At 38.4% G+C, this 18670-nt stretch overlaps 4 protein-coding genes and 1 long non-coding RNA gene across 5 annotated transcripts; 1 reads left to right on the top strand and 4 right to left on the bottom strand.

Annotated features, from left to right (window-relative positions):
- Window positions 1–2414: 2414 nt before the first annotated feature.
- LOC307020685 lies at window positions 2415–3340 on the bottom strand. Its single transcript, XR_013802953.1, has 2 exons — window positions 3249–3340; window positions 2415–2725 (listed from the first exon to the last, which is right to left on the bottom strand). It is a non-coding gene; the product is annotated as an uncharacterized lncRNA (long non-coding RNA).
- Window positions 3341–4576: 1236 nt separating this feature from the next.
- Window positions 4577–5240, bottom strand: LOC307020654 (histone H2B-like; the record flags this gene model as incomplete). Its single annotated transcript, XM_079652181.1, has 1 exon — window positions 4577–5240. The coding sequence occupies one exon, from the start codon at window positions 5238–5240 to the stop codon at window positions 4821–4823; it is 420 nt and encodes a 139-aa protein (XP_079508307.1). The 3' UTR covers window positions 4577–4820.
- A 761-nt stretch (window positions 5241–6001) lies between these two features.
- Window positions 6002–6357, bottom strand: LOC307020675 (histone H4). Its single transcript, XM_079652202.1, has one exon. The coding sequence runs from the start codon at window positions 6340–6342 to the stop codon at window positions 6031–6033; it is 312 nt and encodes a 103-aa protein (XP_079508328.1). The 5' UTR covers window positions 6343–6357; the 3' UTR covers window positions 6002–6030.
- Window positions 6358–7398: 1041 nt separating this feature from the next.
- Window positions 7399–10326, top strand: LOC307019975 (histone H2B 1.2-like; the record flags this gene model as incomplete). The annotated part of the gene is made up of 2 exons (XM_079651070.1): window positions 7399–7433; window positions 10032–10326. The coding sequence occupies 2 exons, from the start codon at window positions 7399–7401 to the stop codon at window positions 10324–10326; spliced, it is 330 nt and encodes a 109-aa protein (XP_079507196.1).
- A 3435-nt stretch (window positions 10327–13761) lies between these two features.
- LOC307019974 (histone H1-like) lies at window positions 13762–14420 on the bottom strand (the record flags this gene model as incomplete). Its single annotated transcript, XM_079651069.1, has 1 exon — window positions 13762–14420. Exon 1 carries the CDS (start codon window positions 14374–14376, stop codon window positions 13762–13764), a length of 615 nt encoding a protein of 204 aa, XP_079507195.1. The 5' UTR covers window positions 14377–14420.
- Window positions 14421–18670: the final 4250 nt, after the last annotated feature.

The following is an 18670-nucleotide window of genomic DNA, read 5'->3' as shown; positions in this document are numbered from 1 at the left end:
TTTTGCATAAATTACGGCGTGGTCACATTGAGTGACGGCTCTGTGAAGTGACTGCTGCTGTTAGCTTCTTGTCTCTCTTGAGTTCATTATTGAGGTTACACGTTAACGTCAGTCCTATCTGAAGAACAAACCCAAACCTTGTTGTTTTTATGAATTGCATTACCAAATTGATATCAAATAAACAGCAAGCATTGGTAACACAACTTCCAAAGTTACAGCAAAATAAAAAGGACCCCGACTCGGACAATACACAATCCAACATGTTCAACAGAAGAGAATCAGTTATATTGTTTCTACACATGGTACTTTACATATATATCTGTTTGTTTAAGGTGTCCAGGTGATGCAGACAGGCTGGACCAGAGAGTGAGAGACAGAACTGGACTCCTTACAGCAGTGAACTTCAGCACAGGTACAAATACTATTTTGTTCATACTGTACAAAGAATCAAGAAAGTATTGACTTTAATACACTGATATACATTCCATTAAACAATACTAGATCACCTACACACCAGTGAAGTTGAGGGTTTTTTCTGTGCAAAAAGTTACATTTAGATGTTAACAAGCAATATGATTTTGTCAGCTTTCTAATTTAATGTATTAAAGGCAAAGATATTTAACACAAAGTGAGAACTGCTACTATTTATCTCTCAATATTGTCTGTAAAAAACGTGGTAAAATTTATTCTTTCAAGCTTCTACAGTTGCACTGCGTTTTGATAACAGTTACATATTATTTTGATAATAACTAGGGCCGGGACTAGATTAAAAAAATTAATCTAATTAATTACAGGCTTTGTAATTAATTTATCGCAATTAATCGCATTTTTTATCACATATAAATATTTGACCTGAGAACCGTGAGAAGCAATTTTTTCACATGGATTTTAGTATACCATTGAATAATGACTGAATACATAAGCTTAAGCAACAAAACATTGTTTATTTTTTTCAAGGTGATACTTAACCAAGACCAACAGAAAAGTGCAATTTTCGCCATAAAGTGTAGCAATAGCATATTTAGGAATATAGTACATTTCAGAGATTCAGGTAGCCTAAAGGTAGGTAGACCTTCTGTAAACTATAACACTTTGTTTTTTAAGTATAACACAATACTTTCAAGTACATTCAGAACATTGGAAACCCTGACTATTAGAAAACATCTCTCTGTTGCTTCAGAGGCCAGAACAGACTTTGTTGATTTACCAACAGTTGATTTAAAAAATCGAATCAATTTCAGTCCAACTCTCTCAATAAACTTGACCAAAACAATAAACAGTTCAACATAAAGTGCCAGGTGCACCAACAACATAATAAATAGTTCAACATAAAGTGTACTGTACCATTTAAAATAAAATAAAAAAGTGCCAGTGATTGACCTCAATCCCTCCTATTCTTCCAATATCCTGATGAAAAATAAAATCTCTCTGTTGCATAGGCCACTCTGTTTGATCAACGCAAATTGGGTGTGGGTCCTTGTAATCCGAGTCGGGCTAACGTCCACGCTAGCTGCTATATGTTTTGCATTGAGGTGATACTTGAGGCTTGATGTGCTGCGGTGATACGCAAATTCCTTTTTGCATAATTTGCAAACAACCGTGCTCTTATCGATGCTTCCATCCGTCCGTTTTTTAAAACAAAATGTCCCATCCACGGGGCCAACCAAAGCAGTCTCATCAGCTTGTTCGTTCATGTTTGACTATTGTTCACTGTGGTTTGTTGTTGTTTGAAGTCATGAGCGTTAGTTGGTGCTCCAGTATAATCGGTACCCCTGAAACTCATCCAGTGAGAAACGTTCCGCGGTGCAAAAATAAGTGCGATTAAAATGCGTTAATTTTTTTAACGCGTTAATTTTTGTGTAATTCATTAATCTTAATTAACGCGTTAAAGTCCCGGCCCTAATAATAACATATATTTCAATGTTGATGAACTTCATACTTTTCATTCATAATCTGATTGTCTTTGTAGCTCACTGTTGAAATAAAAAAAAAAACATTACAATTACGAAATAATTATATCTACAGCCCCTAAACACACAAACACACCGCTTTCATAAATAACACACTTGTTCTGCAATAATATGTTTTATGTTTCCTGTCATTTTTGTTAGGAAAGGACATGCCTGAAAGACAGAACATTTTCTCCTTCTCTGAGGGTCAAGAAGAACATCCAAGAGGAACATTAAAAGCTGATGCTAGGAGATTTTAAGACCAGTACACTAAGAAACTACTTTTATTGTAAAAACAGTCAGCTGATCAAATGCACCTATTTCCACATCTACACTCCATCAGCTGATTATTTCTATTTGCCTCGCTTTATGAGCTTCACATCACTTGTGCCTTGTACCGCAGAGTTTGCAACGTCACAAATAAATGGGGCCAAACTTCAGTAAGAATAATGGACAAAAAGAGTGCAAATACAAATACAATTTATTGAAATGTGAACCAAAACTTAATCAAACATGTTTTAAATAAAAAGCACATATGGACGGAAGGTTTAAAACTATTAAAGTAAACACATTTAGTCAAATAAAGTGACAGACTAGGCCTGTGCAGTTGGTATCAGCTTTGCCCAGCATGGGCTCCTCCATCAGGCCTGGTCCCCCTCGCTGAGGAAAGACCCTCAGTCCTCTCCAAACCAACAGACAGGACGTCCATCACACGGAGGTTTCTCCCTGAAGTCTCTGCAGCTTTCTGGACACCACGCTGTCTCAATCCGTCCACACTGAATATGAGAGGGGGAAAATGAAAATAACAAATACTTTAGACATTAAGAAACATAAAGTTGACTGTGTTGAATGCTCAATTTTTTTAGATTGTCAATACTATTACTGTATAACTAATATATCAGGTTAAGAGGCACATTCAAATAAAGATTGGTCTTTAAATACATGTTGTCTTTTGAATTGTTTGTCTAAACTCAAGGATCTAGAACTGGTACTTAGTTTTAATGATACAGTCTGGTTATTATGCTGTTTGGAGGAGGCCTCACAGGTAAGAACACTAATTAGCTACCATCACATGTACCTTAGCTTGACTTACGTGTATAAAATGTATAATTAAGTGATATCAAAATATAAATAACTAATGTCATGCAAACATATTAATATTTGCTTGATTCCAGTGTTGAATTTAGCACAATTGCATACAAACATTAAGGGATTTTAAGATTCTGAAGTATTATGCTAAAAACTCAATAACTTAGATTATTATTTATAGTTTTGCTGAGTCGTTTCATGTCCGCTTACCTTAGAAACGTAAAATGCCCCGGCAGTGAGCAGATGGGGAGAATGTTAGCTTAGCTTGGTAGCTTCAGCTAGCTCTGGAACTTTCAGCTCGGTGGCAGGAGGTCCCGCCTCGGCTCCGCCTCTTTGCCCTTATTTGGAGCATGCTGGAGAAGGCGGGAGTTGAACTCTGACGTCACGGTCGAGCCGTTAGTGGCCGACTCCACCTACTAAGGTTATGGCTAGAAAGGATCCGTCTAATGTAAAACTCTCGCGATAGTTTGCAAGTCATGTGGCTGAATGTTTACGTTTGGCAGGCTGCCTTTCAGTTACGATCGTTAACATCAGTGGGCCACAGCAAATGATGGTGAGAAGCTAAACCATCTATTAATTATGTCAATGACAGGGAGTGTGATTGTTGAAATACGGTGTTAGCGGTCTTGCTGTTCAAAGAAGAATGACAACACTGTAGATCACCAACACTATGGTTTATTTTTTATTCACAGGCAAGTCAACGTTGTCGCAGTAAAAGTCCCAAGATAGCTCCTGGTGCAATACAATGTTCCCTTTCAGTGTTTTACTATTATCCTGCTGCATTAATGTGTATGTTGCATCATGTTACTGCTGTAGATGTGTTTCCGTGCCGCTCCAACGAGAGTTACAACGAGAACGTGACGTCATATTTACACAAGACGGATCCTTTCTAGCCATAACCGCCTACTAAGGGCTTCTCGGCAACTCTGCAGAATCCTATGGGTGACGTCACGGACCCTACGTCCATTTATATATACAGTCTATGGTTACAACCCAAAGGAATGAATTCATTACTGATGTAGTGTGCAGAAACAGTCTTTAAATGGCACCAGCTTTTAGTGTAAGTTTAAGACGTCAAAGGAATACCTATTAGAAAATGAATTATGATCTTCTGCAGTAAAATTAGATCACCTTATAAAAGTATTTGAGTTTATTTGTGTGAAAGATGTAGGCATATAGCCTACTTATTCATATTAAATGTATGTGATATGAATGTTGTTTATATGTATTATTTATTTCACAAGCATTTTTCTTTGTGTTTTTGACATTACTGATTGGTGAAATGATTCTCTTCTCTCATTAAACCCCATCACTTTCCATTACCGGTATCAATCATTCAAGGGAGGCTTTACGTGTCAGCAAGAAACACCATTTGGATTGTTGTTACAGCACATTTGAGTTTGTGGTGACAGAGGGACAACATTTAATAAAGTGTTCATTTGTCCCCTCTAAAGATTTGCTAAGATAAAGACTACCACTTAGCATTTTCTCTCAGGGTTGCAGTACAATAACCACCATATTTCCTTCATATTGTGAAATGTATTTATTTTTATTTTGGAAAAACAAACACTACTGAGGTGATATAAACAAGTAGAGTAAGGAATGGACAATATACAATCATGGTTTATCTTGCATTCCGTATAAATAACATGTTTACTTTATTGTTACAAGTTATTTGGATTGCTGGTGGAGTAGTTATGGAGTATAACAGGATGAGCTCTTTGGATGGGTTGGGTGGCTCTTAAAAGAGCCTTTGTGTTGTTGGTATGTCAACAGCATAATTTACTTGGAGCTGGTGTACTTGGTCACGGCCTTGGTGCCCTCAGACACGGCGTGTTTAGCCAGCTCTCCGGGCAGCAGCAGGCGGACAGCTGTCTGGATCTCCCTGGAGGTGATGGTGCGGCGCTTGTTGTAGTGTGCCAGACGAGAGGCCTCACCGGCGATGCGCTCAAAGATATCGCTCACGAAGCAGTTCATGATGCCCATGGCCTTGGAGGAGATGCCGGTGTCGGGGTGGACCTGCTTCATCACCTTGTAGACGTAGATGGCGTAGCTCTCCTTCCTGGACTTTCTCCTCTTCTTTCCAGTCTTGCTGACGCTCTTAGCGACGGCTTTCTTTGAGCCCTTCTTGGCCGCTTTGACGGGGGGTGCATCGGCAGGCATGATTAGAGATCGAGGTGCGAGAGAATTGAATGAAGTCATTTTCACAGCGCAGTCTATTTATGTTCACCAGATGCAAATATTACTGTGCTGTTACTCGCACGGGATTGGTTGTCTTCTGAGCAGGACGGAGCATGCTTAACGAGTTTTAGAATCAAAACAGATTGGATGACAACATATAAAATGAACCCCCCATTGATTATGTATTTGTATTATTGGGGTTTTATAATGAACATGAATAAATAAAAAATCGGTTGGTATCAATGTCCTTTTTACTCTTTCATATGTTTTTAACTATGTATAACGTGGACAACAGAGAAACATATATTTTTCATGAACAACGTTGGAATTTAAATAAAAAAAGTTAGGTGAAAGTTATGCTTGCTACCCTCTAGTCCACACGCATTAATCCACATGAATCCCAATACGTGTGATATTAAGATCCTAAAAGAATAAGAATGTATTCATTATAAATGTGTTAGTCCTTAACATATCCCGGTGTATAACACCATTAAAACATATTTCAAAAGTTTAAGAAACCAGCTGGAAGTAGGATTTTTTGGAGCAGTCGTAGTTGGGGTTGTAGCTTTGGAGACTTTATCATCTACGAACATTTAATTGATTTGTGCATCTTGGATGTCGGATAAACAACATTGTGAATGCATTTTTATCATCAAGTATCCTAGTTTTGGAGATGGAGTTTAGGTTTGATTTAATGTTCATGGACTGAAAAATGTGATATTTCCGATATGGAAAGGAAACGGACTCTTGAGTAATTTGGGTGGCTCTTAGAAGAGCCTTTGTTTTTCCAGGTATGTCAGGGTGTAGATGTTTAACCTCCGAAGCCGTACAGAGTGCGGCCCTGCCTCTTCAGGGCATACACCACATCCATGGCGGTCACCGTCTTTCTCTTGGCGTGCTCGGTGTAGGTGACGGCATCACGGATCACATTCTCCAGGAAGACCTTCAGCACCCCACGGGTCTCCTCGTAGATCAGACCGGAGATACGCTTCACTCCGCCACGGCGAGCCAGACGGCGGATAGCGGGCTTGGTGATTCCCTGGATGTTATCACGGAGAACTTTACGGTGACGCTTGGCGCCTCCTTTGCCGAGCCCCTTTCCTCCTTTGCCTCTTCCACTCATTTTGCAGGTATTATTATGTCGGCTAGTACAGAACAAATGAGTAGAAGGAGAGTGACCGGCAGTATTTAAACATTCCCTGCGGACCTAAGAGAAGACTGAGAGCGGGAAAGCTGCTAGGCGGGGCAACGCTGCAACCACCACATAATCTTTCAAAACATTTTGTCTTCCTTCTAATATTGTTTATATAATTATTTCAGGCTTTATACTAAGCGTTCGATGATTAAACGTTTGTTAATATGTAATAAAACCCTCACATGCTTAATGACATTTATAATTGAAATAAGACCCTTTCTGAGATTAACATTACACTTAAAGTTGATCAGAGTATTCAAAATATACTCTTTATAGGAGACATTCATTCTAAACTGTTTCTGATGAGTCAAGACACACATTTGTATACATAAAACATGTCAACAATTTTACATATAAGTAAGAATTAGTCCAATAGAAACACCTGAATATATACACTGTATTTAGGTTTGGTTGTGTGGCCATCATCAAAATGATTAAATAAACAAATCAAGAAATGTACCAAATAGTTAATGGTAAATATAAAATATAAAGTAACAGACAAATAACTATGGACTTCTTCAACTTATAACATATTTCAGCTCTCACAAAATGTTATAAGTTTGGTCAATTAAAGCTTTTCATTTACACATTTAAAAGATACTTTTGTAGAGAAAATTATTTATTAGAAAATGGTATTGCCTTATGGAAACATTTTTGAAGGATTGTATTTTTTTTACAAGAAAATAAAAACAATACAACTACTCTTTAGCTCTTATAATGATATGCTATTGTTTCGAGTCTTTAGCAGGGTTTGATAGAAACAATTGAGAAGTGTCAAACTCCTTTTCTGAGAGTATGATTATGATTCAAAAAGTATTTATTCATCCAGTTTATACTTCTGACAGAAGCATAAAAACCAAACATATTCATGATTTGTGTCACTTATGAGATTGAAAAATAAGCCAATTTCATTAATCATATAGGGACCTGCAGTGGCGGTTCTAGAGCATTTTACATGGGGTGGCAAACGGGGGGCAAGAGGTCATGCCAGGGTGCAATGGGAGGGCGGACAGCACGTGGTATTTTATACTCTATACAACCTATTTATTGTTAATTCATGCCCTAACACAAGTGTTCTTAATGCACAAGAGAAACAAGGCGTTCAGACAAACAATTGGGTGCCCTTTGAGTCCCCCAAGCTTACTTCAACAATTTTAAATTAAAGGAAACTACAACATGTATTTTAAAGCAATGAATTAATGGAACAGGTTGTTTTGCAATACAATGTAAAACTAAATATATATATTTTGTTTTTTAAAAATTGGTTGTCTTAGTCGTAGACAACAGACATATTTGCATGTCCTCACTAAGCATTATTACAAATTAATTTAATATTAAACAAACCAAAATGGCCAATTATCCCAAAATGTTGCTGCTAATATAATCATAAGCTTGTCAACTTTAACTGATCAAAAAGAAATACATGCATTATTCTCTTGCATACATATATTTTCTTCATACATACATACATTATTCTCTTGCATACATATATTGTCTTCATACATAAATATATTATTTATAATATTAAATGTAAACATTGAATGAATGTGCATGAGAGCAAAATGTAAAAATATGAGCATTAAAGAGCAACTTCCAGGTTAAAGACACCTGTGAATAAATGTGTAGGAAAATGATGTATACACTAGATTTTCAAAAAAAGATACATAAATATACACTACAGTGACATCTGGCGTCGTTTTTGTAAGACATTTTTACTTCCGCATCAAAGAAGCCTCCCCACGTGACCTCCCGCGTGTGACGTAACAAAGGGGAAACAAGGGGGAGAGCGGCCGGTGTAACGTATTAATAAACATGGATCCCAATGCTAGTTTCGACACAGAAGAAGTTGAACATGCATATTCAAATGCATATGACGGACCACAACCTTATAATTATGAGCCTGCTAGCTGGTATTTGTGCAACCTGCACAAACACAATACTGCACCATGATTACAAATGGTGAAATACAATGTAAAACTACCGAAAGATACCAGCTCATTAAAACACAACCGCTCAACACAAATGCTCAACGCAATTACTAACTATTCCCGCGGTCAGAGAGCGGAGATGTGTCCCCTCTGTGATGTAATATGACGCGTTTGACGTATGACCTTAAAAAAAAGCCGTTTTAAGAGCAGAGCTCAAAATTGCTCCTTTCCCTCTGAATTCCTGCCTTTATGTCTCGTAAAACATATCAAATCCTGCATTCACTTTTTTAATTGTAATTTTCAAGCAAATTTAAGCATAAATGTAGGAAAAAAAAAACCCTGCAAGTTGCTCTTTAAAGGTAGGGTATGTCAGTTTGAGAAACCGGCTCGAGATCGCTAGAATTTGAAAATACACGACTGGAGAAAATCTGCCACTTCCTTATAGAGCTCCTCCTCCAACACACATGAACGCGCACATGACCAATGAGGGCACGAGATAAGTTTGTGCACAGATGGAAGGTTGACAGGCAGGTGGGCCATCCAGTTATTTTAGCAAGGCCGGCTAAAATGATTGGTCATACTTTTTGCATTACTAAGGCTTCCACATATCCTTTCATCTGCTGTATTAATACAATTACCATGTGTTTTCAAATTGAAGATCAGGCACTATCAGCACAGAACATTATACAAAATATATATATATTTTAAAAGGGACATGTAAGGCTTATTCAATGTTATATATCTTTATATATTATCAATATTATAATAAACTTCAACCAAAGTCAATTTCAGGAGTGGTGTTTTACATAGTTTATGTTCAATTTAAACTATTTTAGTCTTATATTGACTCAACCTTTTTAAATAATTTACTTTAATTTTGAAAAGGTTTTTCTGAGAAAAATGTACTAAAAAAATTGAAAAATACAAGTTTAATAGGACGATGTGGATCTATGTTCTCTCACCTTGTAATTACATAATCAAATAATCTATAATACGGCTTTGGACTTCACTCACCAAAAAACATTTGTTTTAATGTTTTGCATTTGTACTATTTTGTAGTCAATTTGGACAAATATCTTTCGAACTAAAAATATCCTATGATTGCATATGGTGTGAATATGTATATATACCTCATTATGCTCACTCATTATTATTTTAGGTACAATTAATATTTTAAATGTAATGAAAAAGCCAACTCAATAGTGTGTTAAAAATAAACTTTAGGATATTGTAAAACAAAAAACTGCTATATAATGTATTCTTAAACCTCATTTATCTTCAAATTTACTTTACACCATTTATCCTGGTGGTCATTTTGACCCCAGGAGTTTAAAACTCAAGAAAATGATCATATTCAAAATTGTTAACAAAATCTATGTTTCAAGTATACTTTATGTTTCTTAGTTGACTATCTAAATAACCATTTAAATAAAACACTACCCGCACCTCCCCCTCCACCCACAGCATTATACATCCATAATTCCTATTATGTAACCATTGTAAAATATATAAATCACCATAAAATCTCACTGATTGACGAAACATTTTAAAGGATGATCCTTTTGCTGTTGTTAAAGGATCTATATTATTTCCAAGTACAATGTTGGCATTTATTAAATGTACAGTATATTATCAAGGATAGTAACATTTATTGTGTTTGGGGTCAATATGGAAATATTTCCCTTCCAGTGTCAGCATTCAGAAGAGGAGAAAGTCCAGGAAGGAAAGCTACGCCATCTACGTTTACAAGGTGATGAAGCAGGCGCACCTCGACACCGGTATCTCCTCCAAGGCCATGGGCATCATGAACTGCTTCGTGAGCGACATCTTTGAGCGCATCGCCGATGAGGCCTCTCGTCTGGCTCACTACAACAAGCGACGCACAATCACCTCCAGGGAGATGCAGACCGCTGTCCGCCTGCTGCTGCCCGGAGAGCTGGCTAAACACGCCGTGTCTGAGCGCACCAAGGCTGTGACCAAGTAGGCCTACACCAGTTCCAAGTAAACTGCTGCCGCTACTGCTACAAACCAACGGTTCTTTTAAGAGCCACCCACTTCATCTACTGCTGCTTTCCTCTTACAAAGTCTGTAATATACGTCAACATAATTTCCATTTTAATACAACTAAAATAATACTTATGGTGCAAGTGAACACCCTTCTTTTTTTTAAAGCTGGTTTTGAAATTATTTATTGGTGGTAATGACATTAAACTGCCATGCTCACAGGATCATCTTCCGAGCGCATCTGGCTTTTACTATTTACATTTGGTTAATTTGACTTTTTTAGCAGTATTTTTACATGTTTGTAGTGTACATCACTTCTACCTGGAGGTTTTAAAATGCTTTAAAAATAAAGCTATATTTGTTTGTTTGTTTGTGTTGCAAATATAATAATGTATGTACAGTGTGTATATATATATATATATATATATATATATATATATATATATATATATGTATATACTAATAGGTTTTAAATCCGTGTATCTACCGTCCAATTGCTTTTCTTTATTAGATACGTAAACGGAAGAGCGTCTGAGAGGCGTTTTTGCTTTTTACCTTACTAAATGGTAATTTATATATATTGAATATTCTATCTATATGGCGCTGGCTCTTCCGTTTACAAAAATGCTGTGTATAAAAATGCTGCAAGCTTGCTTCTAGATATATATGCGACGCTAGGGATGATCTTGCGCGCGATCTTGTGACGATTCTCTCTGACCAATCAGCAGTCGAGAGTGTTGACGTCACTAGTTCAGCCCTGGCCCTGGCCTGATAGAACCACGATTTTATGGGGCCGGAAAACTGGCCTGGTGCCGTATTCACAAAGCATTTTATCTTGCCGCTAGGAGTGCTCCTAACTCGCGCTAAAACATTTTACGTAGGAGTTTTTTCTTAAAAGTTATTCACAAAGCCGCTGAGACCTACTCATACTAAGGATAAATCACTAAGAGTTAACTAAGAGTGACGCGCCGTTGCTATGGATTACGTCGATTCTCGTGCATGAGTTTAGAAGCGGTCAGTACGGTGATTGGTTGTTCAGAGCAGGCGCACTCGGTGAAACTCATCCGCAACATCCCACAAACGAGCCCACTAAAACAAGGAAATAGCCTAGGCTAGAAATGTATTCCTATCAAATAGTTATGGACAGTGCAGTTAGCAGAATACACGCATGAGGACAAGTTTGGGCAGACCACGATAATGACGTTGTATATGCACGTTAAAGAGAGAGAGCAAACAATAAAAATACGTAAATTGCATTAAATCAAGGAGGCAATTAAAAGCACCCTGCAACCTATTATCCAATGAGCATATTTCCAGCACTTAAACACTTTCAATAACAGCCCATACCGCCATTCAAGTCCCCCTATCATGATGAATGAAAACAATCTGCGTGTTGATGGAATGTACTTTCTTTCTATTGACGAACACGTCCTCATCTTTTGATGGCGCAATTATTTGTATGTGCGTCCCGTCAATAGCACCGACCACACCGGGCATACCTGCAATTGCCATGAAGTTGGCTTTGATCCTGTGTAGTTGTTGATTGTCCAAAGGAAACCGGATAAACTGTTAGATGATATGTGGTCTAGAGAGCGCGTTGATGGTTTGGTTTATGGCACGCCTGACTGATGGTTGCGATATTCCTAAATCGTCGGCATTGCAAAGTTGCATTTTCCCTGTTGCTAAATATCGTAGTGTTGCCAAGCATTTTATTTCCGGACTAATCGGGTTATTCCTGTTAGTCGGGGATGTTATTGCATCCCGCACTAATTCCACAACAAGTTTGATACCCTCACGATTTAGCCTATATCTCTTGATCAATTCACAGTCTTCCATTGTCTGCAAAACATTTCGTCTCGCAGCCATTTTCAGATTCTTTGTGAATAGGTCTTACTGAGTTAGGAGTCCTCTCGAGGACTTTTAAGCTCTCCTAAACTTAGGTGCTACTTTTAGGCCTAAAATACTTTGTGAATTGCTCTTAGTGAATAACATTAGGAGTCCTAAATGTAAGACTGACACGCCCATTCTTTTTAGGAGTTTCTCCTAAATTCGCTAATTAGGAGCTACTTTTAGCCCTAAGATCCTTTGTGAATACGGCCCTTGGCCTCTTGAGGACAATTAAGGACGCTTAAACGGCCGGCTACCCGCTGCAGTGGAAATGCGCCATAACTGGTCAAATGGTCCTTGGAGTGAGGGGCGGGGCGAAACTCACGGAAGTGATTTCAAAACAAAAGCACTCGTTTGCTAAAATCACACTTTGAATCACTACAGTATCCTGCTGAAGGAACGGTGATTATTATAAACAAGGGGAATTTAGCGATCACAACGAAAACGGCCAAGACACATATTGAGCCCAGAAAATGAATGTTATTAAGGGCTGTAAACAGTGGCGGCTGGTGGAAAATATTTTTGGTGGGGCTGTTGATATAGTGAGTAAAAACATTTTTTTTGGGAGAAATGACCCCTTAAATTCTGCTGATGTAATGGCCCCATAAAATCGTGGTTCTAGGGCCAGGAACAACCAGGCTGAGTCGGGCTGAGTATGCTAAACTAACTGCAGTCAAGCCAGCCTCCACTCGGGAAAATCTAGTCAAGCCAGCCCTCATGTGATATTGCGGTGCGCGAATATTCTATGCATTACGGTTGAGTAAAAAAAAAATCATCCCTCTGTGTTTAGATGAGAATAAAACAAAAACTGTCCAGTATCAAAGACTCATTTCACTAAAATACATATATTAAAAATGATTGACATTATAGAATATTGTGGATGGATTAAAATGTGTACATATAGTTGACTTATACCAAAGTATATAAATGACAGATGTGCAAGGTTGCTGTTGTGCAGAGGGTTCATGGTTCTGGAGAGGGAGAAGCTAAATTGAGCTCTCTGCCAGCCAGACGAGACGCTGGATCAGTCTGTGGGAGAAGGAGCTCCGCTGTCTGTCCAGCTGCAGGTGCATAGGGGGGTGAGGGTAATAGTTCATGTGTAGTAAAGACACATTTTAATATAATAATAGTATTATGAAATATGTATTTTAAAACAATGTCTATAGAAAATAATGTACATGTAAGGGATAATGTTTTAAAGAGAATATGTAAGTAAGTGTCTTTATAACAACATAATGAAATGTATTAAAAGGAAATAGATTAATGTAGAATGCCAGGTAACATGTTATTCATGTTTCATTCAAGTTATCTTTATATCAGTTAATTAACTTCTTGTAAAAAATAAGGTACTCTGGTGTTACAAAATATAAACATGTAATATTACAACAGGAGAAGTGCTCTTTTGGTGTATGTGGGTTGCTCGGTGTTACAAAATATAAACATGTAATATTACAACAGGAGAAGTGCTCTTTTGGTGTATGTGGGTGGCTCTTAAAAGAGCCTTTTGTAGATGAAGCAGATAGTCTGTTTACTTCTTCGCTGCTTTCCTGGCTGGTGACTTCTTCGCTGCTTTAGCAGCTGGTTTAACCACCTTCTTCACAGCTTTCTTGGGGGTCGCTGTCTTCTTGGGGGTAGCTGCTTTCTTGGGGGCTGCCTTCTTCGCCACCACCTTCTTCGGGCTCTTAGTGATCTTCTTCACGGGAGTTTTCTTGGCAGCAGTAGCAGGCTTCTTCGCCTTCTTGGGTGTTACTGCCTTCTTGGCTGCTGGCTTCTTAGCGGCGGGTTTCTTCGCTGCTGCCGGCTTCTTGGCTTTGACTGCGGGCTTCTTCGCTACCTTCTTGGGCTTCTCGGCGGGCTTAGCTGCCTTGAAGGAGCCGCTGGCTCCGGTTCCCTTGACCTGCACCAGGGCTCCATTCTCCACCAACTTCTTCACGGCGCGTTTCACTTGGTTGGCGTTGTCGATGCCTTTAACGGCCAGCTCCTTCTTCAGGGCGACATAGGAAATCCCTTTTCGCTCCTTGGAGGCGGTGACGGCTTTCAGCACGAGATCAGCGGCGCTGGGGCCCGCCTTCTTCGGCTTGGTGGCTCTCTTCCTCGGGGACTTGGCCGGTGCGGCGGCGGCGGCGGGAGCGGATTCTGCCATGTTGCTTTCAAAGTGGATTCTCTGGACTCGGTGAGACTGAGAGAGAAATCCCAGCAAAGAGCGGAATTTAAACACACCATGAGAACCGTAGAGACTCAATCGCAGCCTGTCTCACAGGAGCAGCAGGCATACGTGCCACTTTGTGTTTTCTCTTCACGAACAAATGTAATAAAATCACACCTGGAGGAAACAATATTTTGTAAAATGCACCCTAAACGATAGCGAACGAGTTTATGTTCTTGTAAAAGGGAAATAAACCATTATATATTCGTATATTATTAATGGGAAGACCTGGACCTTCCCAAACTACTGCCGTGTGAGTTGCTAATCTGTGCCTTTCCTCTCTAAGTGTCTTGCTAAATACTTTAAAATACTTTGTAGTCTCATTAAAACTAGATATATGTTGAGAGTATATGTTTGTTTATAGATTTAAGGTAAAACACAGTAATAGTGTTGATTTAATCTGTATGAAACAGAGGTTAATTTGTACTCTGCAAACACACTCAAAAAAGGCTTAGGTATGTGCTCCTGCTCTGATAGAGAGTCAGTGCGTTTTGTTTATTTCTGCTTTAGAAATCTCGAAATGTAAGATTATGTGCAAGTATTTCTTACATATTCAAGAGAATGCACATACAACTCATGTTTATTTATACAACTTATTCTTTACTTAGAAAAGAGCTTATAATATCACAATATTATAATTAGTATTTAATATGGTAGCATTTATTACTGTTTGCTTTCATGTTTATATTGTATTGTATTATATCTAGCGCTGGCACTGAAAAAGTGGTTAATCAATGCTTTAATTTTTTGATTTTCACCACGATGTTACTAAAATATTTGTATTCAACCACTTAATTTGCTCACAGTTAAAACATCTGAAAAATGTTTCTCTTGGCAATCACATGTATGTACAGTGGCGGCCGGCCCATAGGGGCGCTAGGGGCGCCGCCCCATCTCTTCCCACATACAAAAAAAAATATTTAAAAAAAAATTAAATAAAAAAAAAAAAAATTAAAAATATATATATTTCAAAAATATATATTTTTTTTATTTTTAATGAACAAGGTAAATATCATACAATTGGTATCAGTAAAATGTATAATCTACAACAAAATCTTGTTTAAAATTGTGTTACGATGTCTAAAGTTACTGATAAGTCACAAGTTTCCTGCCTGGCCTTGCCTTATCATTACCGGGCGCTGCCTCCGAGCCAAACAGCAGCAACCAGCATGTTGCAAAAGTCTCAATAGTAAACTGTTTATATAACATTTAGTGATGTTTAGGATTTAGCATTGTGACACGCTTTTATTTTACCGTAAGCCATTTCTATTTCTTACCTGCTCTGGTGTGAGATTCAGCTCCTCAAAGACTTTGGCACCCTCCTTTAGCAGTGCAGGCAAATCCAGTACAAGTCTGCTGCTTTGATGACTGGTAAGGGGTGTTGGCAGATCCAGTTGTACAGTCTTTGGAGTGTATCTGTGGGAATGGCCTTCAATGACCGACTGGATAGCATTTTTCTTGGGCTTTGTCTCTTGTTCTTCACTTTGGTGGAGCTGTTCACAGAATAACTTGAAATCATCAGCAGATGGTCTCATGTGCTGAAACAGGTCTTCGGTTTGAACTTGTTCTTTAATGGCGAAGATGTTAGACACCTCATCGTACTTCACCATTTTAGTGCTAGGCTGTGTCCATGTGCATGGCTTCTCTGTGCATGTCTGGTTTTCTCTCTTCTCAACAGCAGCCAAAACTGTAAACATAAGTGCTGCTGCGTGGGAACAAACCTCTCCTAACCCTGCCATGCACAATGCGCCATCACCACTGTCCCGTCCTCCTGCACCACAATCCATGGAGATGTTGGTTTGCTGTTCAAAGCCTGGGAATGATTGACCTGTTAAGTGAAAAATGCAGTACATTAATGTTGTCATATAAAAGCTAAACTCTCTTGAGCTTGTACAAATGTAAAATTCAAAGGTTTATTGTCAAATACAATAGCTACAGCGCAGATTGGCTTTTAATATCTGAAGTCCCAGGCTGCTCCAAAAGTAGGCTACAACATACAATATCCTTAAGAAATAAAAAAACAAGTAAAGATAGAGCAACGCGAAATATAACAATAGTGCAAGTGACAGAGAATCGTGAAATAAACAGGGACCTCTTGCTTATGTAGAAAAAAATAAGAATGCGTTTGTCATTGAAAGAAGAATATGTTGCTTTAAAACAATATAGCTAGCTGCCAGCTGGAGTTATGATGTTAGCTAGACATACCATTTGCTAGCAACTGGCTAGCAAGCTAAAATCATCACTTTAGACATAAATACAACTATAATAACACGGTTTATGATTAATTACTTACCTTCACTGTGATCACATGTAGGTGTGTCTTCTCCACATGCCATATCTTGGTGTCGTTCACCCACCCGGCAACGGCGCATTGATATGCATCTGTGCTCTTAAAAGCCTTCAGGCTCTCTCCGGAGAATGGAGATGGATGGTGAACAAGATAAATATCTATGTTGGGAAAAGTTAGTTGGGGAAGACACTATGGATCGCGAGTCCTGGATCTTGAGTCGTGGCTGTGGTCCTGGATCATAAGTCCTGGATGGATATACTCGTGGATTCATCTTCCTATTATACACACATGCATTTCCAAACATTTGGACTACCTATGTTGCAAATGTATTATCTTTTCAATTTTTACACGGAATCTATTGCATTTCTGTCCGTCCTGGGAGAGGGATCCCTCCTCTGTTGCTCTCCCTGAGGTTTCTCCCATTTTTCCATTTAAAACTGTGGGTTTTCTCTGGATGTTTTTCCTTGTACGATGTGAGGGTCTAAGGACAGAGGGTGTCGTATTGTCATACTGATATTCTGTACAAACTGTGAAGTCCACTGAGACAAATGTAATATTTGTGATATTGGGCTATATAAATAAACATTGATTGATTGATTGACTTAGCGGAATTCAATAAACAAAATACAGTTGGGGTTAACAAATAGGGATCGCATCCAATAATCGCCGTCTTTAACAAATATCTCTCTTTCCCGTTTAAATGCGCTGTGTTTGCTGCCATGACGAGTGTAAACAAACTGTCAGTCGGTCACAAAGATGGCGGCAAGCACTCCGGAAATGACGTACTTGGTATCCATGAATATTAGTGGTTTAATGCCAAAATTGTAAGCGACGTTTAGATAAAAGCGTCATGAAAATGTAATGTAATGCAATGAACAGCAGTTGTACATCGGTCAGACGGTCTGAAAAGATGGGTGAACGCCATTTGGAAGGATTATGAGATGGCTTACAATGCCCCCGGCCAACACAAAGGGAGGCAGGTTCAGATCCTTGAATCTGGAATGGCGGGGATGGGCGTCCAGTGTAGGGTACTCAAAAAAAAGTTCTGAAATTTAGATTCCAACGTTATTATTTAGGAATGTTAATTTTGTGCTAAGGTTGGGAAGCCGTTCTGAGTAAGAACATATACATATTGTCTGGTACTGGGATAAATAAGAATTGTGAGGACATGAGACTGTGCACTGTGGACCACAGGTTTCTTTCTCTGCTCCTTAACAGCTGATTGCAGGTTTCCCTCTCTCACTCACTACACAAAGAGCGGTCCCGCTGCCCGTTGAAGACCCTTTATCTTTATCAAACCATCGTATGTTCTTTCTCTAACACATAATGATAGTTATTTCGCGTTTGAGCTCCTATGTTGCTTATATTGACCGGAATTTCCTCTATGAAGTAAACAATCCTCCCTGTCTGTGTCCCGTGGCGAGCTGTCCTCACATCCCAGGACTGTGGATCAAAGGGAAGTAAAAGCCCTGCCTTCAAAATGTTACTCAAGTAAAAGAAGAAAAGTATAAGCATACAAATGTACTTAAAGTACTTCCAAGTAAAAGTACTTATTATGCTAATTGAACCGTTTCAGAATAATATATTGTATGTTTTGACAATATTCAAAGCTAGTAAAGGTGCAACTAGTTTTAATAGCTGTGTATACTACAGGGTAGCTTATGAGATGTACTCCAGGTGAAATGAATGTCTTATTTGAGTGTAGTTTATGTTTCACATTATTATTAAAAATCTGCAAAGTAACTGAAGATATGAAATAAATGTAGTGGAGTAGAAGTACACTATTTCCCTCTGAATTGAAGTGCGGTAGAAGTACATAAAGTTACATAAAACAGAAATACTCAAGTACTCATTGCTATCATAATGTGATATTAATCCAATGCCCAGGTTGACAAACTCCTAGATCAACTAGTCATGGCTTGTTTTTATTCAACACTGGAT

The sequence above is a fragment of the Notothenia rossii genome (genome assembly GCF_949606895.1).
Source record: "Notothenia rossii genome assembly, chromosome: 9".
NCBI classification, from domain to species: Eukaryota; Metazoa; Chordata; class Actinopteri; order Perciformes; family Nototheniidae; genus Notothenia; species Notothenia rossii.
This window is presented reverse-complemented; position numbering and strand designations above follow the sequence as displayed.